Source organism: Salvelinus alpinus, chromosome 10 (genome assembly GCF_045679555.1).
Source record: "Salvelinus alpinus chromosome 10, SLU_Salpinus.1, whole genome shotgun sequence".
Lineage (NCBI taxonomy): Eukaryota > Metazoa > Chordata > Actinopteri > Salmoniformes > Salmonidae > Salvelinus > Salvelinus alpinus.
In genome coordinates, this window is record NC_092095.1 from 17,471,007 (window position 1) to 17,494,406 (window position 23,400).

The following is a 23,400-nucleotide window of genomic DNA, read 5'->3' on the forward strand; positions in this document are numbered from 1 at the left end:
ATTAATGTATTTCCTTGTGATGGGTAGGATTTGGGAAGGGTAAGCGGATTCTAGATTTGAGGTTGAGGTAAGGTTGAAATCTAATGGTTAAGGTTAGGTTTAGGGTTTAGGGGGTTCATCTGGATCTGTGGTTAAGGGGTACATTCTGCCCCTGATATGGAAGGTGGGTGAACCCAGAGGAGTGAAGAAGCAGAGTAACAACTGGTGACAATGCAGAGACAAACACGCACACACAGTACACCCACGAGCTGAGTGCATGCCTGGATGCTGGGTGTTGAGTTGTGTATAAAGCGGGCAGTGTGGAGCCCTGGGGTCAGGGATTGAAGGTGACTGACCTCTCTCATCATCAGGGAGCTGTCTTGGGAACTGTTGCCGTGGGAATCATCATGCCCTCCCATCACACCGTACGACTCACCGCCACTCTGCCCTGCAGCCGGCCTGACACACACAAGTTTAAAATACATAGCTAAAATGCTGACACACACTCACTTTGTAATACACACACTTTCTAACACACACTCACATGATGCGTGGGATGTCGCTGACAGACACAGAGCCGTCGTTACTTCTTCCCCCTCCCTCCTCTCCGTCCTCGTCGCTCTGTGACTCATCACTGGACGAGGAGTAGTCCGTCACCTTGACGGGCGGGCGGTTAGGTTCCTCCCCTTGACGCAGCTCCCTCAGCTCCTTGGCCAGAGCCGTCAGGTCCTGGAGGTCAAAGGTCAGGAGAGGGTATTATAAAAAGGTCAGTACTCACGCGGTGGATGCGGTAACAGTTGCTTTGATTCATGGGCAATATTTTATTGGCACAATGTTTTACACATACATGTTTCAGCCGTTAACTAATTCCCCAGAGCGTGAGTGAGGAACAATGAGGCTTCAGTCAGGAAAGGTCAGGAAAGGTCACTAATAGAGGGGTTAGAGGTAAGGGATTAGAGGTCAGGGGTTAGAGGTCATCACACAGCTCCAATGCTCCCCAGTCTGCCTCTTTCAAACGGCACAGGTAGAGCAGGACAGGTGAGCTAAAGGAGAAAGGGGCGTGCACGTGAAGAGGGGTCTGTGTGTACATGAGCGTGTACGTGGAGGTCAATAGATATCTTACCAACTCCTCCTGGATGATCCAGAGAGGTGGAGAAAAAGAGGGTCAATAAGAGAGAAAGAGGGATAGAGATGAAACTATCACTATTGCAGGGAGAGACAAACCTTTTGTACTCATCAGAGAGATTGAGAGTGGGAGGGAGAAAGTGGGAGGGTGAGTGTGAACGAGTGAGTGAATACCTGGATGGGTGAATGAGTGAAAGAGCTAGGGAGTGAATGATTGAGAGAGATATGGAGAAATGGTGAGGAGAAATGCCACTAACCTCATCTACAGCTCTCTTATAACTCTAAACAGGATGGAGAGAAACGCAGAGGAAAGAGGAGGTAGAGAATAAAACAGGAATGTGGGAGGGGAGAAGAGAAGATGAAAGAGATAAGACATGGATTGGTTAGTTCAGAGAAGAAAATTAGTTGTGTGTTTCTCTGTGTGTGTGTGTGTGTGTGTGTGTGTGTGTGTGTGTGTGTGTGTGTGTGTGTGTGTGTGTGTGTGTGTGTGTGTGTGTGTGTGTGTGTGTGTGTACACTCACTGCGGGCCTGCTAGGTCGTGTCAGTGTCACATCTCTGTTCTCTTCTTTGGTCTCCTGGGGCGGCGCCATAGACCCCTCCGCCCCTGTCAACCAATCACATCACTGCTCAGTAAATAGTCAACTAATCACATATCTGTCTGTATAGTCTTAAAAGCTGAAACCTTTATAGTAGCACACATGGGAATCTGTTGGTTTCTCAAAATGCATACTACCGTGCTCCGAGCACGCAAATTGGAGCACAGGAGGGTTGGAGTATGAGTCCAAATCAAAGTATGGAAAACAGAACATGTAGGGCACTTCGAATGTGTACTCCGTTTGTACATATTTTTAAGCATGCATCAATGCAAGCTTCAATGGAAAGTATGCACAGAAATATGACGCAACCACGTTAAAAAAATGACGCAACATTTCTTGAAATAAATGGCAGCCATTATTTGAGCTGAAGCGAGAGAAAATCCACTCAGACTTCGGAATGAAATGTTGCCTATTGACATCTCATATGTTGCATGACTACAATATTTTATCTTAATAAATACATGCTCTGTTCATTTTGGCATGTTAACCTGCCTACAATACCCACTGTAGAGTGTGTAAATCGCAAACCTGTAGTAAGTCAATACGGCTGAATGGCTAGCTACTATTGTTAGCTAGCCAGATAGCCATGAAGAAGGTTCAGTGAATGGGGACGTGCAGCGTGAGGTAATACAGTGGGGGGAGGTGCAGCGTGAGGTAATACAGTAGGGGGAGGTACAGCGTGAGGTAATACAGTGGGGGAGGTGCAGCGTGAGGTAATACAGTGGGGGGAGGTGCAGCGTGAGGTAATACAGTGGGGGGAGGTGCAGCGTGAGGTAATACAGTGGGGGGAGGTGCAGCGTGAGGTAATACAGTAGGGGGATGTGCAGCGTGAGGTAATACAGCGGGGGGAGATGCAGTGTGAGGTAATACAGTGGGGGGAGGTGCAGCGTGAGGTAATACAGTGGGGGGAGGTGCAGCGTGAGGTAATACAGTGGGGGGAGGTGCAGCGTGAGGTAATACAGTGGGGGAGGTGCAGCGTGAGGTAATACAGTGGGGGGAGGTGCAGCGTGAGGTAATACAGTGGGGGAGGTGCAGCGTGAGGTAATACAGTGGGGGGAGGTGCAGCGTGAGGTAATACAGTGGGGGGAGGTGCAGCGTGAGGTAATACAGTGGGGGGAGGTGCAGCGTGAGGTAATACAGTGGGGGAGGTGCAGCGTGAGGTAATACAGTGGGGGGAGGTGCAGCGTGAGGTAATACTTTAGGGGGAGGTGCAGCGTGAGGTAATACAGTGGGGGGAGGTGCAACGTGAGGTAATACAGCGGGGGGAGGTGCAGCGTGAGGTAATACAGTGGGGGGAGGTGCAGCGTGAGGTAATACAGTGGGGGGAGGTGCAGCATGAGGTAATACAGTGGGGGGAGGTGCAGCGTGAGGTAATACAGTGGGGGGAGGTGCAGCGTGAGGTAATACAGCGGGGGAGGTGCAGCGTGAGGTAATACAGTAGGGGGATGTGCAGCGTGAGGAAACACAGTGGGGGGAGATGCAGTGTGAGGTAATACAGTGGGGGGAGTGTGAGGTAATACAGTGGGGGGAGGTGCAGCATGAGGTAATACAGTGGGGGGAGGTGCAGCGTGAGGACATACAGTGGGGGGAGATGCAGCGTGAGGACATACAGTGGGGGGAGGTGCAGCGTGAGGCAATACAGTAGGGGGAGGTGCAGCGTGAGGTAATACAGTGGGGGAGGTGCAGCGTGAGGTAATACAGCAGGGGAGGTGCAGTGTGAGGAAATACAGTGGGGGAGGTGCAGTGTGAGGAAATACAGTGGGGGAGGTGCAGCGTGAGGTAATACAGTGGGGGGAGGTACAGCGTGAGGAAATACAGTGGGGGGAGGTGCAGCGTGAGGAAATACAGTGGGGGAGGTGCAGCGTGAGGTAATACAGTGGGGGGAGGTGCAGCGTGAGGTAATACAGTGGGGGGATGTGCAGCGTGAGGTAATACAGTGGGGGAGGTGCAGCGTGAGGTAATACAGCAGGGGAGGTGCAGTGTGAGGAAATACAGTGGGGGAGGTGCAGTGTGAGGAAATACAGTGGGGGAGGTGCAGCGTGAGGTAATACAGTGGGGGGAGGTACAGCGTGAGGAAATACAGTGGGGGGAGGTGCAGCGTGAGGAAATACAGTGGGGGAGGTGCAGCGTGAGGTAATACAGTGGGGGGAGGTGCAGCGTGAGGTAATACAGTGGGGGGATGTGCAGCGTGAGGTAATACAGTGGGGGGAGTGTGAGTGCTTCTCAAATGGAATGTTTAATGCGTTCTCCAGAGTACTCAAGGGAACGTCCTTGGAGAATGCACTCGGAGCATGAGCGTGTGGAGCACGGTGGTATGCATATTGAGAAACCCCCTGCGTGTGGTGGTATGTGTACCTCTCTCGTTGCTTCCCCCCTGGGAGGAGCTGGATGAGCTGCTGCTGCTTGTCCTCTTCAGGGGTGTTTCCATGGAGACATCAGTCCTCCGCAGGTCTGGGTTACTTTGGCAACACACACAAACACAACATCAAGTGCCTGATTCACAAAGGAGCATGGAGTGTGTATGTGTGTGTGTGTGTACCTGGCCCGTATCAGGTGTGATCCAGCTCTAGGAGCAAGGCCCCCAGGTCCACTCCCAGGAGAATGCTTCCTGACCAGGGCTGGAGAGATAGACGTGGTCCTCTGGGGCACCCACACACACACACACACACACACACACACACACACACACACACACACACACACACACACACACACACACACACACACACACACACACACACACACACACACACACACACACAATAAAAATCTGTTAGAACAGGTGTAAATGTGGGATCATGTACTGTATTCTCAATCTCAAACTAAATTTGCCAAAATATGTACGTAGAGATTTGAGATTAAGAATCGTAAGGGGCACCAAAAGTTCAGACACATTGCATTCCAGATAGAAACACAGACATTGTCATGCAGACCTTGGGAGGTAGGTCTAGGTCCGTTCGTAGCCAGGAGCTGCGGTCCAGTTTGTCGAGTGGGGGAGCGAGTCGGGGGAGAGGAATAGGAGAAGGGGTGTCTGAGGTGGGGTCAGAGTTCTGGCGGGGCATGGGGGGGCGGCCGGGGGAGGGAGACGGGGAGGGAGACAAGCCTGTGACCCCAGCAGGGTCATGGAGAGACTGGGACCCAGACAGACCATGGAACTTCACCTGTACCAGGTGGGCCATCTGACAATACCAGAACAGATCAGGACCAGATCAGGACCAGATCAGATCAGGACCAGAGGATGAGGTTTACATCAGGACCAGGCAGGTAGAGGAGCAGGTGTAAAGGAGAAAGAGAGGAAGGTGAGGAAAGGAGAGGAGGGGAAAGGAGGAATGGAAGGTGGGGGAACGGGATGGGGAGGAGGGTGGAAGGGAGAGTTACTCAGAGTGAAAAACAAACATCGAAAAGGGTAAACGTGCCCATCCACTTTCCCAGTCTCTCACACACACACACACCTGTGGTTCTGTAGAGCGGTGCATGGGTGGTGTTCGGGCCTGCTGAATGCCCCCGCTGCTGAAGGACTCGGAGCGGGGAGGCAGGGATGGGTCGGAAATACGGTTGGACACTTTATGATGCAGACCTGGAGAACTCTGTCTGTTCAGCTTGGAACGCTCCTCCACCTGACACACAGACACAGTTAGAGCACACTCATTTATACTGGCAGTCAGTGACAGATTATCAATGCATGCATGTGTGACGTGCGTCAAACCTCCAGTTTCCCTTATTACCATGGAGGAGAAGCCATGTTCAGCAGAGACCACAGAGACAGACCTGGCTACAGTGTGCCTTTTTTTTGCGTGTGTGTGTGTGTGTGTGGGGGGTTAGGTGAGTCCAGAGGGAAGCAGATACACCCATGTGGGTTTAGACAGATATAGCTATGGCTGCCCTACATCAGCTCACAGTGGCCACTGGGGGGCAAGCCGGATATGTGTGTGTGTCTGTGTGTGTGTGGCTTGGATATAGGCTGAATCAGGAGCTGGAGTGTGTCCCTAAGAACATGGAGCCTATGTATAAAGCAGACTAAAACAGTTTGACTGACAGAGTCTGACTTCTAGAGGAAGAGAGAGATGTATAACCATTCTAAAATACACAAGGCACCATTCTAGAATGTAGAAAAAAAAACTGTTCTCGAACTATCCAGCCACCATTCTAGAACTATCCAGCCACCATTCTAAAAAAACACCATTAACATAGAACCATCCAGCCACCATTCTAAAAAAACACCAGTAACATAGAACCATCCAGCCACCATTCTAGAACCATCCAGCCACCATTCTAGAACAATCCAGCCACCATTCTAGAACAATCCAGCCACCATTCTAGAACTATCTAGCCACCATTCTAGAAACATCCAGCCACCATTCTAGAACCATCCAGCCACCATTCTAGAACAATCCAGCCACCATTCTAGAACAATCCAGCCACCATTCTAGAACTATCTAGCCACCATTCTAGAAACATCCAGCCACCATTCTAGAACTCTCTAGCAACTACTCTAGAACATAGAACATTCCAGCAAGGGTTCTTTCAGGAGTCTGTCCCCTGGTGTAAGGGAAGAGAAAATTGTTAATAAGGAAAGGAGAGTCCCGTTCAGAAGAAAGGAGGGATGGGAGAGAGAAAGAGAGCTCCACAGACACACCAGCCAAGGGTTAAAGGTTAGGGTTAGTCCACCTCTGAAGAGAGAGAGGGAGGAAGTGTCTCAGAAACACCGGAAATGGGTGTCTCCCTCACTGACCCGTCGACCTGGACACCTCCCCCTCAACTCCTGAACTTCTCCCTCAGGGCTCTTCCTTCTGGCCTCAGGGTGACGCATGATTGGATGAGAGGAGTCAGGGGTGGGATCAGGGGCGAAGGACACACGTATACACGGAACGGTCACACTATTGCCTTCAGATTGGAGAAGCCTCTCCCTGGAGGGACTTGATTGGGCAGGGTAGGAGGGGGGACGGGAGCAGGGGGTGTAACCAGGGAACAGGAGGAGTGCTAGGCTGGCATCTCGAGGTTGGCATCTCGAGGTTGGCATCTCGAGGCTGGCATCTCGAGGCTGGTTAAAGGACTGGTGCTTAATGGGAGGAATACGAGGTGAGCTACTCTGGGTTTGACGCATTACCTAGAGACAGAACATCACACTGTCACTGAACACATCAAACACATATAGCTATGTGGACACAAACACACACATTTATTACTGTGGAAGAACCTGAAAAAAACTAACATAGAAACAGAGGGTCTGTCCATGATGGAGACACTGTGTTTTGGAAAAAGAGAGAGACATTTTGATATATCTTATAGTCCAGACATAGCAATGATACAGGGCTCCCACTCTTCAGAAAACTTCAATCCTGAGAGGAGAGAGATCATTGTAGGAAACATAATATACTGTTGGTGTGTAACCAAATATACTGAACACATCTATAAGCGCTGTGTGTGTGATGTGTGTGTGCGTGCGAACAGTACCTCCTTGGCCCAGGCAGGTTTGTCGTTATTGGGGGCTGTGTCTTTGTAGTGGTACAGCTGTTTGGTGTCTTGTGGCCGTGGCTCCTGCTGCTGCTGCTGCTGCAAGGACACCAGGTAGGCTCTCTCCTGCTGCAGCTGTCTCTGGAGACGCTCAGCCTGATGCTGCTCCTCCATCTGCTTACGCTTGTACTCCTGTAGATACACGCACAGTTTACACAGGAAACAAATGCACAAACACAAAGTACACTCCATGGCCAAAAGTATGGACACCTGCGTGTCGAACATCTCATTCCAAAATCATGGGCATTAATATGGAGTTGGCCCCCCCCCTTTGCTGCTATAACAGCCTCCACTCTTCTGGGAAGACTTTCCACTAGATGTTGGAACATTGCTTCCATTCAGCCACAAGAGCATCAGTGAGGTTGGGCATGGATGTTGGGTGATTAGGCCTGGCTCGCAGTCAGCGTTCCAATTCGTCCCAAAGGTGTTCGATGGGGTTGAAGTCAGGGCTATGCTCAGGCCAGTCAAGTTCTTCTACAAACCATTTCTGTATGGACCTCACTTTGTGCACAGGGGCATTGTCATGCTGAAACAGGAAAGGGCCTTCCCCAAACTGTTACCACAACGTTGGAAGCACAGAATAATGCAGAATGTCTTTGTATGCTGTAGCGTTAAAATGTATCTCCACTGGAACTAAGGGGCCTAGCCCCAGACCATTATTCCTCCTCCACCAAACTTTGCAGTTGGTACTATGCATGGTGAGCTTCACAATAACAGCACTTACAGTTGACCGGGGCAGCTCTAGCAGGACAGAAATGTAACAAACTGACTTGTTGGAACTACATCGTTGCTACGATGAAAGTCACTGAGCTCTTCAGTAAGGCCATTCTACTGCCAATGTTTGTATATGGAGATTGCATGGCTGTGTGTTCAATTACAGTTGAAGTCGGATGTTTACATAAACTTAGGTTGGAGTCATTAAAACTCGTTTTTCAACCACTCCACAAATTTCTTGTTAACAAACTATAGTTTTGGCAAGTCGGTTAGGACATCTACTTTGTGCATGACACAAGTCATTTTTCCAATAATTGTTTACACACAGATTATTTCACTTATAATTCACTGTATCACAATTCCAGTGGGTCAGAAGTTTACATACACTAAGTTAACTGTGCCTTTAAACAGCTTGGAAAATTCCAGAAAATTATGTCATGGCTTTAGACGCTTCTGATAGGCTAATTGACATCATTTGAGTCAATTGGAGGTGTACCTGTGTATGTATTTCAAGGCCTACCTTCAAACTCAGTGCCTCTTTGCTTGACATCATGGTAAAATCAAAAGAAATCAGCCAAGACTTCAGAAAAAAACTGGAGACCCCCACAAGTCTGGTTCATCCTTGGGAGCAATTTCCAAACGCTTGAAGGTACCATGTTCATCTGTACAAACAATAGTATGCAAGTATAAACACCATGGGACCGGGCAGCCATCATACCGCTCAGGAAGGAGACGCGTTCTCGCTCCTAGAGATTAACGTACTTTGGTGCGAAAAGTGCAAATCAATCCCAGAACAACAGCAAAGGACCTTGTGAAGATGCTGGAGGAAACAGGTACAAAGGTATCTATATCCACAGTAAAATTAGTCCTATATCGACATAACCTGAAAGGCCGCTCAGCAAGGAAGAAGCCACTGCTCCAAAACCGCCATTAAAAAGCCAGACTACGGTTTGCAACTGCACATGGGGACAAAGAACATACTTTTTGGAGAAATGTCCTCTGGTCTGATGAAACTAAAATAGAACTGTTTGGCCATAATGACCATCGTTATGTTTGGAGGAAAAAGGGGGAGGCTTGCAAGCCGAAGAACACCATCCCAACCGTGAAGCACGGGGGTGGCAGCATCATGTTGTGGGGGTGCTTTTCTGCAGGAGGGACTGGTGCACTTCACAAAATAGATGGCATCATGAGGGAGGAAAATGATGTGGATATATTGAAGCAACATCTCAAGACATCAGTCAGGAAGTTAAAGCTTGGTTGCAAATGGGTCTTTCAAGTGGACAATGACCCAAAGCAAACTTCCAAAGTTGTGGCAAAATGGCATGAGGACAACAAAGTCAAGGTATTGGAGTGGCCATCACAACGCCCTGACCTCAATCCTATAGAAAATTTGTGGGCAGAACTGAAAAACGTGAGCGAGCAAGGAGGCCTACAAACCTGACTCAGTTACACCAGCTCTGTCAGGAGGAATGGGACAAAATTATTGTGGGAAGCTCGTGGAAGGCTACCCGAAACGTTTGACCCAAGTGAAACAATTTAAAGGCAATGCTACCAAATACTAATTGAGTATGTAAACTTCTGACCCACTGGGAATGTTATGAAATAAATAAAAGCTGAAATAAATCATTCTCTCTACTATTATTCTGACATTTTACATTCTTAAAATAAAGTGGTGATCTTAACTGACCTAAGACAGGGAATTTTGACTAGGATAAAATGTCAGGAATTGTGAAAAACTGAGTTTAAATGTATTTGGCTAAGGTGTATGTAAACTTCGAACTTCAACTGTATATACACCTGTCAGCAATGGATGTGGCTGAAATAGACGAATCCACTCATTTGAAGGGGTGTCCATATACTTTTGTATATATAGTGTATATGCTTGTGCAACAAGAGAGATAAGGGGTTGTTGTGGATAGGTGATAGGCTGAGGACTCAGGGGTAAGAGGTCAAGGGTGAGAGGTTACCATCAGTAGAGCCTGCTCCTGGAGTAGTTGTTGCTGTAGAATCTCCAGCTGTCTTTGCTCCTCTTCCAGCTGCCTACGGATATACTCCTACCCAATCACAGGCCAGACAGCCAGGAGATCAGCCAATCAGAGCCCAGAGCAGCCAGGTGAGTGATCAGAGCAGTCAACGGAGACAGAAAGGAGGTGACGAGGAGGAGAAAGGGGGTGAAAGGAGTTGAGGAGGTGAAAGGGGGTGATGAGGAGGAGGTGATGAGGAGGAGGAGAAAGGGGGTGATGAGGAGGAGAAAGGGGGTGAGGAGAAGAAGAAAGGGGGTGAGGAGGAGGAGGAGAAAGGGGGTGAGGAGGAGGAGGAGAAAGGTGGTGAGGAGGAGGAGAAAGGGGGTGATAAGGAGGAGAAGAAAGGGGGTGATAAGGAGGAGGAGAAAGGGGGTGATAAGGAGGAGAAGAAAGGGGGTGACAAGGGGGTGAGAGGGAGTGAGAGAGAGAGTACAAGGACAGATTAAGGAAAATATTTTTTGAGAAAGAAACCAAAGTACGGATTAAAACCAAAATAGAAGCGAGATAGAGTGACATGATAGGAGGTGGAGAGAGGAAGGGAGAAGGGAGGAAAGAGAGAGCGCAGTGATAAACAGATTCAGTCGAAGAAAAATAAAAAGGCATAACCAAGAAAAGAGACTTGATGTATAGAACCACCCCAAGGTAGTTAATATTGAATCAAGTGTGTAAGAGAGAAAAACGTTTTATTAGAGAGTGAGTGTTAAACATCAGAGTGAAAGAGAAGCATTCATGAAGCAGAGTCATCCAGGCCCTAGCCCCAGACCCTAACTAAACCTGCCCTGGGACATAACACCTAAATGTCAACAGAGCTGTGGCAGACTGGGGTGATTCCTGGTCAATGAGTTAGTGTGTGTAAAAGAGTGAGAGAGATAAGTGTGTGGATGTGTGCGCACCTGAGAGTTACCTGTGTGTGTATCTGTTCTCTCTCTGCGTGCCTCCTCTCCTCATCTCTCCGAAGTTGTTCCATCTCTTCATAGCGTCTCCTCTGTTCTCTCTCCTGTTGCTTCCTCATCTCGCGCTCCCTACGCTGTTGCTGTTAGACAAAGAGAGAGAGAGGGAGAGAGAGCGTCATAGCTGTCACCAGATATGTAATTGAGCCGAGCCGTGCTGGAAAATGCAATGTGAACAGAAACCATCTGAAGCAGAAAAGTTGTGTTCAGGTGGGCATGATGGAGTGAAAAGCATGCAGTCTACCTCCTCCAGTCTCCTCCTCTGTTCTTTCTGCTCCTCTATGCGTTTCTGTCGTTCTGCCAACAGGAGACGTTTGTGTTCCTCGTTCTGCTGTTGCTCCAACTGCTGCCTCCGCAGAGCCTCAGAACGCTCCTTATTGGCCAGCTGCAGCCGCAGGAAGTCCCGCCTTAACGTCGACTCTCCAGGGACGTTGATGATGGAGCTGGACAAAGACCAATCAGAGGAGAGATAGGAGAGGGAGGGTTTATGAGTGGAAATCTCTCTCCTACACATTTGGAGGCAAATACACACGCAAACAATAGTGTATGTACGCACAAGCACACACACCCTACCTTGGCTCCCCCATGTCCCGTTCCTCCTCCTCTTCCTCACTGCCACTGTACTCATACTCTGTTTCATCTGCAGCACACACATCAACCAGTTACACACACATCAACCAGTTACACACACACGTCAACCAGCTACACACACACACACGTCAACCAGTTACACACACACACACACACACATCAACCAGTTACACACACGTCAACCAGCTACACACACACACGTCAACCAGTTACACACACACACGTCAACCAGTTACACACACACGTCAACCAGTTACACACACACGTCAACCAGTTACACACACACGTCAACCAGTTACACACACACACACACACACACACACATCAACCAGTTACACACACACACACCAACCAGTTACACACACACACACACATCAACCAGTTACACACACACACACACACACACACACACACACACACACACACACACACACACACACACACACACACACACACACACACACACACACACACACACACCAGTTACACACACATCAACCTGTTACACACACACACACAGAGACACACACATCAACCAGAACACCTGACTAATACTTTTCAGCCCGGATTTGAACCCAATCTAACATCTCTGGAGAGACCTAAAATAGCTGTGCAGCGACGCTCCCCATCCAACCTGACAGAGCTTGAGAGGAGCTGCAGAGAACAATGGGAGAAACTCCCCAAATACAGGTGTGCCAAGCTTGTAGCGTCATAACCAAGAAGACTTGAGGCTGTAATTGCTGCCAAAGGTGCTTCAACAAAGTACTGAGTAAAGGGTCTGAATACTTTTGTAAATGTGATATTTTTTATTACTAATACATTTGCCAAAAATAATAAATAAACTGTATTTGCTTCGTCATTATGGGGTATTCTGTGTAGATTGATGAGGGAAAAAATCTATTTAATCAATTTTAGAATAAGGCTGTAACGTAACAAAATATGGAAAAAGTCAAGGGGTCTGAATACTTTACGAATGCACTGTACACACACACATCAACCAGTTACACACACACATCAACCAGTTACACACACACACACACACACACACACCAGTTACACACACACACCAGTTAAACACACACACCAGTTAAACACACACACCAGTTAAACACACACACACACACACACACCAGTTACACACATCATCCAGTTGGATCTGAACCTTCTTGTTTTCTTTTGGCTGACTTTTCTTCAGCTGGTACAGATGTGTGAGTGTGTGTATGTGTATAACTGGTGTGTGAGTGTGTGTGTGTGTGTGTGTGTGTGTGTGTGTGTGTGTGTGTGTGAGTGTGTGTGTGTATGTATAACTGGTGTGTGAGTGTGTGTGTGTGTGTGTGTGTGTGTGTGTGTGTGTGTGTGTGTGTGTGTGTGTGTGTGTGTATAGTTGTGTGTGTGTGTGTGTGTGTGTGTGTGTGTGTGTGTGTGTGTGTGTGTGTGTGTGTGTGTGTGTGTGTGTGTGTGTGTGTATAACTGGTGTGTGTGTGTGTGTATAACTGGTGTGCGAGTGTGTGTGTGTGTGTGTGTGTGTGTGTGTGTGTGTGTGTGTGTGTACATATGTGCTTGTGTGTGTCTGTTGCGGTCAGTCTCACCCCTCTCTCCACGTTTCTTCTTGGTTCTGTCGATATGGTCCTTCAGTTGGATGCGGACCTGTCGTTCGTTAGGCAGCTCTCTGATGAAGGGGTGCTTCAACAGCTGCTCTGTGCTGGGTCTCTGACCATGACTCTTCACCAAGCAACTCTCAATGAACGACTGGAACTTCTTAGACCTGAACACACAGAGACAACACAGTGAGTGAGTGAGTGAGTGAGTGAGTGAGTGAGTGAGTGAGTGAGTGTGTGTGTGTGTGTGTGTGTGTGTGTGTGTGTGTGTGTGTGTGTGTGTGTGTGTGTGTGTGTGTGTGTGTGTGTGTGTGTGTGTGTGTGTGTGTGTGTGTGTGTGTGTTAACTCACCACTTCTTAGACTTGAGTCTGGGGGCGGGGTTTCTGGGGATGAGGAAGAGAGCTCTCATTGGGTGCATGTCACACAGTGCTGCAGAGAGGGAGAGAAAGGGTTAACAAACCATGATACCTCCTAAACTAATGCACACGACGTCTAATAGTGTCTTATGCCACAGTATTCATTGTTGTGCCAGCCTACGTTGTGTTGTGGTAGGCACTGGTACTTACGCGGTGCTCCTTCTGCCATCTCTATAGCCGTAATACCCAGAGACCACAGGTCACTCTGAAAGACACAGAGAGAGACAGAGAGGAGTTAGGAGGGATTGAGATGACCAGGGAAAATACACTAAACCCACAAACAGACATACACAGAGCCTACTGTGGTACCTTGAAGTCGTAGGTTGCCTCAGGGTTCTCGTCGCAGGCGATGACTTCAGGAGCCATCCAATATGGCGTCCCTATAAACGTGTTCCTCCTCCCCACCGTACGGTCCAACTGGGCACTCACTCCAAAGTCCACTGGAACACACACACACACGTGAAACATTTTGATCTGTCCGTCCACCAGTCTGTCTGTTTTCCTGTTTGTCTGTGTGTCTCACCCAGTTTGACCTCTGCGTTCTCTGTCAGCAGGACGTTCTGACCCTTGATGTCTCTGTGGATGACCTTGTGTTGGTGGAGATGGGTCAGACCCTAGAGAGAGAGAGAGAGAGAGAGAGAGAGAGAGAGAGAGAGAGAGAGAGAGAGAGAGAGCGATAACTGTTGGTTATTATAAGGCACACTCCACACACAGAAACACGTACAAGGCTCTCCCTCCATTTGGCAAATCTGACCATAATTCTATCATCTCGATTCCTGCTCACAAGCAAAAACTAAAGCAGGAAGCACCAGTGACTCAGTCAATAAAAAAAGGGGTCAGATGAAGCAGATGCTAAGCTACATGACAGTTTTGCTAGCACAGACTGGAATATGTTCTGGGATTCTTCCAATGGCATTGAGGAGTACACCACTTCAGTCACCGGCTTCATCAATAAGTGCATTGATGACGTCGTCACCACAGTGACTGTACGTACATACCCCAACCAGAAGCCATGGATTACAGGCAACATCCGCACTGAGCTAAAGGGTAGAGCTGCCGCTTTCAAAGAGCGGGACTCTAACCCGGAAGGTTATAAGAAATCCCGCTATGCCCTCTGACGAACCATCAAACAGGCAAAGCTTCAATACAGGACTAAGATTGAATCGTACTACACCGGATCCGACTCTCGTCTTATGTGGCAGGGCTTGCAAACTATTACAGACTACAAAGGATAGCACAGCCGAGAGCTGCCCAGTGACACGAGCCTACCAGACGAGCTAAATAACTTCTATGCTCGCTTCGAGGCAAGTAACACTGAAACATGCATGATCAGCTGTTCTGGACGACAGTGTGGTCACGCTTTCCGTAGCCGATGTGAGTAAGACCTTTTAAACAGGTCAACATTTACAAGGCCGCAGGGCCAGACGGATTACCAGGACGTGTACTCTGAGCATGCGCTGACCAACAAGTGTCTTCACTGCCATTTTCAACCTGTTCCTACCTGAGTCTGTAATAACAACACGTTTCAAGCAGACCACCATAGTCCCTGTGCCCAAGAACACTAAGGTATCCTGCCTAAATGACTACTGACCCGTAGCACTCACGTCTGGAGCCATGAAGTGCTTTGAAAGGGTGGTCATGGCTCACATCAACACCATTATCCCAGAAACCCTAGACCCACTCCAATTTGCATACCGCCCCAATTTCTACTCCACACTGCCCTTTCCTACCTGGACAAAAGGAACACCTATGTGAGAATGCTATTCATTGACTACAGCTCAGCATTCAACACCATATTGCCCTCAAAGCTCATCACTATTTAATGTCAGCAGGTTTCATTCCAAAATATGTTGATTGCATTAGTTTTAGATGTGGGGGAGTTAGAGAATGAGGTGAGAGAGGGTGACAAGGCAAGAAGGAACTAATCTATGCCATCAAAGGGAACATGAAATTTGACATCCCAATTAGGATCTGGCTAAAAATACTTGAATCAGTTATAGAACCCATTGGCCTTTATGGTTGTGAGGTCTGGGGTATGCTCACCAACCAATAATTCACAAAATGGGACAAACACCAAATTGAGACTCTGCATGCAGAATTCTGCAAAAATATCCTCCGTATACAACGTAAAACACCAAATAATGCATGTAGAGCAGAATTAGGCCGATACCCGCTAATGATCAAACTCCAGAAAAGATCCGTTAAATTTTACAACCACCTAAAAGGAAGTGATTCCCAAACCTACCATAACTTCCCAAACCTTCCACCAGCTGGCTGGAGTGTTTACAGACATATTTAATCTCTCCCTATCCCAGTCTGCTGTCCCCACTTCAAGATGTCCATCATTGTTCCTGTACCCAAGAAAGCAAAGGTAACTGAACTAAATGACTATCGCCCCGTAGCACTCACTTCTGTCATCATGAAGTGCTTTGATAGGCTAGTTAAAGATCGTATCCCCTCTACCTTACCGAACACTCTAGACCCACATCAATTTGCTTACCGCCCCAATAGATCCACAGACGATGCAATTGCCATCGCACTGCACACTGCCCAATTCCATCTTTTACATTTAACCTTTAACTAGGCAAGTCAGTTCAGAACAAATTCTTATTTACAATGACGGCCTACCACAGCCAAATCCGGACAACGCTGAGCCAATTGTGCACCGCCCGATGGGACTCACAATCACGGTCGGATGTGATTTAGCCTGGATTCGAACCAGGGACTGTAGTGTCACCTCTTGGACTGAGATGCAGTGCATTAGACCGCTGCCCCACTCGGGAGCCCCGATCTGGACAAGAGGAATACCTATGTAAGAATGCTGTTCATTGACTACAGCTCAGCATTCAACACCATAGTGCCCACAAAGCTTATCATTAAGTTCGGGCCCTGGGTCTGAACCCCGCCCTGTGCAACTGGGTCCTGGACTTCCTGATGGGCCGCCCCCAGGTGGTGAAGGTAAGACACATCACCTCCACTCCGCTGCTCCTCAACACTGGGGCCCCCCAAGGGATGCGTGCTCAGCCCCCTCCTGTACTCCCTGTCCACCCATGACTGCGTGGCCACGCACGCCTCCAACTCAATCATCAAGTTTGCAGACGAAACAACAGTAGTAGGTCTGATTACCCACAATGACGAGACATCATACAGGGAGATGAGGGCTCTGGGAGTGTGGTTCCAGGAAAATAACCTGTCACTCAACGTCAACAAAACAAAAGGAGCTGATCGTGGACTTCAGGAAACAGCAGAGGTAGCACACCCCTATCCACATCGACGGGACCGCAGTGGAGAAAGTGGAAAACTATGAGTTCCTTGGCGTAGACGGACAAAATTAATTGGTCCACCCACACAGACAGTGTAGTGAAGAAGGCGCAAAAGCGTCTCTTCAACCTCAGGAGGCTGAAGAAATTTGGCTTGTCACCTAAAACACTCAAACTTTTACAGATGCACAATAGAGAGCATCCTGTCAGGCTGTATCACCGCCTGGTACAGCAACTGCACTGCCCGCAACCGCAGGGCTCTCCAGAGGGTGGTGGGGTCTGCCCAACGCATCACCAGGGGCACGCTGCCTGCCCTCCAGGACACCTACAGCACCCGATGTCACAGGAAGGCCCAAAAGATTATCAAGGACATCAACCACCCGAGCCATGGCCTGTTCACCCCGCTACCATCCAGAAGGCGAGGTCAGTACAGGTGCATCAAAGCTGGGACCAAGAGACTGAAAACAGCTTCTATTTCAAGGCCATCGGACTGTTAAATAGCCATCACTAGGCGGCTTCCACCCAGTTATGTAACCCTGCACCTTAGAGGCTGCTATAGACTTGGAATCACTGGCCACTTTAATAATGGAACACTAGTCACTTTAATAATGGAACACTGGCCACTTTACTAATGGAACACAATGTTTACACGCTGCTTTACTCATCTCATAAGTATATACTGTATTATATTCTACTGTATTTAGTCAATGCCACTCCGATATTGCTCAATCTAATATTTATATATTTCTTAATTCCACTATTTTAGATTTGTGTGTATTGTTGTGAACTGTTAGATACTACTGCACTGGTTGAGCTAGGAACACAAGCATTTCGCTACACCCGCAATAACATCTGCTAAATATGTGTATGTGACCAAAAAACTTGATTTGATAAAGCCATCACCTACAGAGAGATGAACCTGGAGAAGAGTCCCTTAAGCAAGTTGGCCCTGGGGCTCTGTTCACAAACACAAACGGACCCCACAGAGCCCCAGGACAGCAACACAATTAGACCCAACCAAATCATGAGAAAACCGAAAGAGAATTAGTTGACACATTGGAAAGAATTTACCAAAATACTAAGCAAACTGGAATGCTATTTGGCCCTAAACAGAGAGTACACAGTGGCAGAATACCTGACCACTATGACTGACCCAAAATTAAGGAAAGCTTTGACTATGTACAGATATAGTGAGCATAGCCTTGCTATTGAGAAAGGCCGCCGTAGGCAGACCTGGCCCTCAAGAGAAGACAGGCTATGTGCACACTGCCCACAAAATGAGGTGGAAACTGAGCTGCACTTCCTAACCTCCTGCCAAATGTATGACAATATTAGAGACACATATTTCCCTCAGATTATACAGACCCACAAATAATTAGAAAACAAATCCAATGTTGATAAACTCCCATATCTACTGGGTGAAATACCACAGTGTGCTATCACAGCAGCAAGATTTGTGATCTGTTGCCACAAGAAAAGGGCAACCAGTGAAGAACAAACACCATTGTAAATACAACCCATATTTATGTTTATTTATTGTCCTTTTTGTACTTTAACTATTTGCACATCGTTACAACACTGTATATATATATACATAATATGACATTTGAAATGTTTCTATTCCTTTGAAACATGAGTGTAATGTTTATCGTTCATTTTTTATTACTCTTTCTTATCTTTTTCACTTGCTTTGGCAACGTAAACATGTTTCCCATGCCAATAAAGCCCTTTGAATTGAACTGAATTCTACCCTGAGGATCTCTCTGCAGATGTAGGCAGTCCACTCCTCCTTCAGAGAGTTCCCCTTGGTGTTCTTAATCAGATCTGTCACCGAGCCCGCCCCACAGAACTCCATCACCAACTACAGAGACACAGAGAGAGAGAGAGGGATTAACACACACCAAACTGAACAGCACTCACTCACACAGGCATACGTACCCATAGCTGGTCGTCGATGCCAGGAGGGTTCTTCTTGACGAAGGCACCGTAGTAGGTAGCAATGTTCCGATGGTGGCTGTACTTCTTCAACATGTTGATCTCTGCTTTAATCTCCTCTTCCTCATCCTGGAACACACACACACACCTTAGAGTGGTACACAAACACAGTCGACAGGATTTGGGATTTCTCAAATCAGTCTGAATGGCAGTTTTTTTGTTTTTACGGTTTTGTGTGTGCATCTGTGACTTACGCCAGTGACGTCCATAACTTTGATAGCGGCAAGCTGGCCAGTTTTGACATGGCGACCCTGAGAGACAGAGACACAGAGAGAGAGATGAGTATCTAAAATAAAGTAGTTTTACCAACAGTTCCATCATGTAACCAGTTTGTGTTTTAGTCCCAAAGCCACAGCCTGTCACCCAGCTCTCAGCCTGACCAAGATGGCTGATTGACAGCAGGCCAGCACACACAGCGCTGCTGCTGATGCCCACTGACAAGGCTCCAGCTGTACACTGAGTGGACAAAACATTAGGAACACCTATTTCCATGACATAGCTTTCCCCTGGATTCACCTGGTCAGTCTATGATCTCTTATTGATGTCACTTGTTAAATCCACTTCAAATCAGTGTAGATGAAGGGGAGGAGACATGTTAAGGATTTTTAAGCCTTGAGACAATTGAGACATTGAAGGACACACATACACAATCTGAGGTTGAATGGGCAAGGGAAAATATTTAAGTGCCTTTGAACATGGTATGGTAGTAGGTGCCAGGTGCACCGGTTTGAGTGTGTCAAGAACTGCAATGCTGCTGGGTTTTTCACGCTCAACAGTTTCCTGTGTGTATCAAGAATGGTCCACCCCCTAAAGGACATCCAGCCGAATTGACACATCTGGGGGAAGCGTTGGAGCCAATATGGGCCAGAATCCCTGTGGAATGCTTTCAACACCTTGTAGAGTCCATGCCCCAACGAATTGAGGCTGTTCTGAGGGCAAAAGGAGGTGCAACTCAATATTAGGAATGTGTTCTTAATGTTTTGTACACTCAGTGTAGCAGAGACAGCTACAGTAGGGAAGTTAAATAATACCCAAAACAGCTAGATGTAACATAAGATGAGGATTGAGTCAGCATGTGTCTGTGTAGAGTGGAAGAACTCACACATCACTGCTATAACACACACAGACAATACAGTATGTTTCTCAGTATTGCATCAGACACACTGACTGTATTTGACGGGCAGAGAAGCTGAACCAAACTGTTCTATCCTTTCCCCTCTCTGCCCCCCTTCTCTCTCGCTCTCTCACCTCCCCCTCATCTCGTTCAGACATGCTGTGAGACAGCTGACGACCCACAACTCCATTCTGCCCTACCAGCCGGCCAGTCAGCCAGCCGGCCAGCCAGCCAGCCAGCCAGCCAGCCAGCCAGCCAGCCAGCCAGCCAGACAGCCAGAGACAGACTGACTGACAGACAGAGACAGACTGACTGACAGACAGAGACAGACTGACTGACAGACAGACAGACACAGACTGACTGACTCTGCTTGGTCCAGTTGTGTAGCTGACTGTCCTAAACGCTCTGGGCATACTGACTCACTCTCCCTTACACAACACCAGTGAAGCTAGGTCGCGAGCACGCACACGCACGCCAGAAAACACACACTCTTAAACGGAAATGGAATGGCAGATATGCGGAAAGCATATTACACACAGGAAGACAACACAAGATCAGGTGTAATTTCCTGGGAAGCTTGTAGCTTATGGTTCTGTGGGAGCAGATTGGATGACAACTCTACATCCTGAGAAGCCCTTCACACTCGTACCGGTAAACGGGTTGAAAACAATTGCACATTTGGACACTAATAACCACTTAAATTGGAACGTAGTGGCTGTACAGTAACAAGCTCTATGTGACATCAGAGCTCTGTGTCTCCACTTCACAGTGGGTTTTGACTGACAGCCGCTCTGAACTTGAGCACCGCACGTGACAAGAAGTTGCCCCCATTCCTCCTGCTAATTGGGCAACTTTTGCAAAAAATAATAACGTCTGAGTGAGTGAGAGCTTTAAATTAAGAGTACTCGATGTATTTTGAAAGATGATGACTGTTTTGATGTCATACAAGCAAGCCAAAAGGTCCATATCATAAAACTCATGTAAAATACAGTGTTAACGCTATTGATCGCTATGCTTGATATAGAACAGTAACAGATGACGTGGCATTAAACCCTGGGTTGTCCTGAACACAATGAGCCTGTTTGTTGTATTGTGAAGAACATTTGCTGCGGACCCCTCATCTGAATGCCCTCAGTACTCCATCCCATGTGTACCAAAATGACCATCTGCTTCTCTGAACTGCTTTGTGAAAGCCTAACACGAAGATAGTATTTTATAATTTAGATAGCTATTTTGGCAATAGAATGATGCCCACCTGACCCAGATTGTGATATAAAAATGGACCGTTTTTGGATTGCGTAAACAACAACAGTAGTTGTGTGATGGCGGGGATGCAGGACTGTGTTCTACACAAAACAACTACAAGTGTTCTGCTCTAGTTCCTCAACGGCACAGCTAGGAGAGCTTTAAAAAAGCACCTTATAGTTAAAGACTCTTCTTTGAGTCATAAAAGTGCATTGAAATTACTCAGGAACTCTGCAAACGTTGGAGAGGTGTGTGGGCCACTTGAAGACACCAGTTAGACCTCTCACTCAAACCCTTGTACATTTTTGGGGTCTTTTGTCAGGTATTCTGGGTATTTTCAGATATTGTTATCAACAAATGCGGTGAAAAGTACAGTAAATTCAACAGTGTAGGGTCTCCCGGGTGGCGCAGTGGTCTAGGGCACTGCATCGCAGCGCTAGCTGCGCCACCAGAGACTCTGGGTTCGCGCCCAGGCTCTGTCGCAGCCGGCCGCGACCGGGAGGTCCGTGGGGCGACGCACAATTGGCCTAGCGTCGTCCGGGTTAGGGAGGGTTTGGCCGGTAGGGATATCCTTGTCTCATCGCGCACCAGCGACTCCCGTGGCGGGCCGGGCGCAGTGCGCGCTAACCAAGGGGGCCAGGTACACGGTGTTTCCTCCGACACATTGGTGCGGCTGGCTTCCGGGTTGGAGGCGCGCTGTGTTAAGAAGCAGCTTGGTTGGGTTGTGTTTCGGAGGACGCATGGCTTTCAACCTTTGTCTCTCCCGAGCCCGTATGGGAGTTGTAGCGATGAGACAAGATAGTAATTACTAGCAATTGGATACCACGAAAAATTGGGGAGAAAAGGGGGTAAAATTAAAAAATTAAATTTAAAAAAAAGTAAATTCAACAGTGTGATGTTTGGATCCAGTCTGTGTCAGGTGAACGGTTGTGTCCTCACCTTCAATCTAATAGCCTTGGTTATGCTTTCCATATTTGTTCTGTAAGAAACATTTAAATCTAACCCTATCCATATAGGCTAAATCCCACAATTGTAAGGGGTTAAAACAATAGATATAGAAATATACACTGAGTGGTCAAAACATTAAGAACACCTTCCTAATATTTAGTTGCACCCCCTTTCGCCCTCAGAACAGCCTCAATTTGTCGGGACATTGATTCTACAAGGTGTCTAAAGTGTTCCACAGGGATGCTGGCCCATGTTGACCCCAATGCTTCCCACAGTTGTGTCAAGTTGGCTGAATGCCCTTTGGGTGGTGGACCATTCTTGACCCACACGGGAAACTGTTGAGCATGAAACCCAGCACCGTTTCAGTTTGACACTCAAACTGGTGCGTCTGGCACCTACTACCACCTACTACCACCTACTACCACCTACTACCACCTACTACCACCTACTATCACCTACTACCACCTACTACCACCTACTACCATACCCCGTTCAAAGGCACACATCTTCCGTCTTGCTCATTCACCCTCAATGGAACACATACACAATCTATGTCTCAAGGCTTTAAAATCTTTCTTTAACCCGTTTCCTCCCCTTCATCTACACTGATTGATGTGTTTTTAACAAGTGAGGGATCATAGTTTTTACCTGGTCAGTACATGTCATGGAAAGAGCAGGTGTTCCTAATGTTTTGTCCACTCAGCGTAGAACATATAAAACAATACTTGAAACATAGATATAGATAAGAGAATGAATCTGATAGAATGACAATGAAGTAGTAAACAGAGACAAACATCCTTCCTACTTTATGTGTGTCTATGTGTGTATATATATATATAAACACTCCTTGGTTCAGACTCCTCGCATTCCTGACCCCCCTGAGTACCGTTACCTGCTACCCTACTGACAAGACCCCACACGCCAGTCAGAGAGAGAGAGATAGAGAGAGAGAGAGAAGGGGCTATGAGGCCTACAAAACAACACTCTTCTAGTGAAAAGCTAGATAACACGGAAACAAACAGGCCAACATCTTCACACCAACCGCCTATCTCTGTCTGTCAGACTCCCTGTACAGCCGACCGAGGCTGTAATCCCTCAAGCTAGCTCACAACAAGTGCATCAGGGCGGTTTGATGTGAAAATCAAGTCATTGGCAGATAAAGAGTTAACTGCAACCACATGAACTGATACCTGTTCTATAACCAAAATATATGTTTTTCTAACTCAAAGTGTCATGTCGTAGCTGACACCCCATTCTTTCTGTGAAAATCTTGTCATCTTAATTCTGAGTAGATATTTAACCGTTTTTGGAAAACTTGGTCACATTAAAA

At 47.5% G+C, this 23,400-nt stretch overlaps 1 protein-coding gene across 15 annotated transcripts in view; it reads right to left on the reverse strand.

The window, feature by feature from the left end:
* Positions 1-23,400, reverse strand: part of tnikb (TRAF2 and NCK interacting kinase b) — a 91,477-nt gene that overhangs the window by 29,537 nt on the left and 38,540 nt on the right. For 5 of the 15 annotated variants that reach the window (XM_071328149.1, XM_071328153.1, XM_071328151.1 and 2 more), the window contains exons 3-24: positions 18,958-19,014; positions 18,707-18,832; positions 18,519-18,629; positions 14,032-14,122; positions 13,818-13,948; positions 13,659-13,713; positions 13,443-13,521; positions 13,083-13,258; positions 11,476-11,542; positions 11,147-11,345; positions 10,857-10,985; positions 9,896-9,982; positions 7,155-7,346; positions 6,433-6,807; positions 5,153-5,317; positions 4,634-4,879; positions 4,240-4,340; positions 4,056-4,159; positions 1,626-1,708; positions 1,362-1,385; positions 524-708; positions 336-438 (exon numbers count right to left, since the gene is read on the reverse strand). In XM_071328149.1, the coding sequence (XP_071184250.1) occupies positions 336-438; positions 524-708; positions 1,362-1,385; positions 1,626-1,708; positions 4,056-4,159; positions 4,240-4,340; positions 4,634-4,879; positions 5,153-5,317; positions 6,433-6,807; positions 7,155-7,346; positions 9,896-9,982; positions 10,857-10,985; positions 11,147-11,345; positions 11,476-11,542; positions 13,083-13,258; positions 13,443-13,521; positions 13,659-13,713; positions 13,818-13,948; positions 14,032-14,122; positions 18,519-18,629; positions 18,707-18,832; positions 18,958-19,014 (2,886 nt within the window). Of the gene's footprint in view, positions 1-335; positions 439-523; positions 709-826; positions 907-1,361; positions 1,386-1,625; positions 1,709-4,055; positions 4,160-4,239; positions 4,341-4,633; positions 4,880-5,152; positions 5,318-6,432; positions 6,808-7,154; positions 7,347-9,895; positions 9,983-10,856; positions 10,986-11,146; positions 11,346-11,475; positions 11,543-13,082; positions 13,259-13,442; positions 13,522-13,658; positions 13,714-13,817; positions 13,949-14,031; positions 14,123-18,518; positions 18,630-18,706; positions 18,833-18,957; positions 19,015-23,400 lie in introns of those variants that run through there. The other 10 variants (XM_071328159.1, XM_071328150.1, XR_011666392.1 and 7 more) reach the window with 9 other exon arrangements.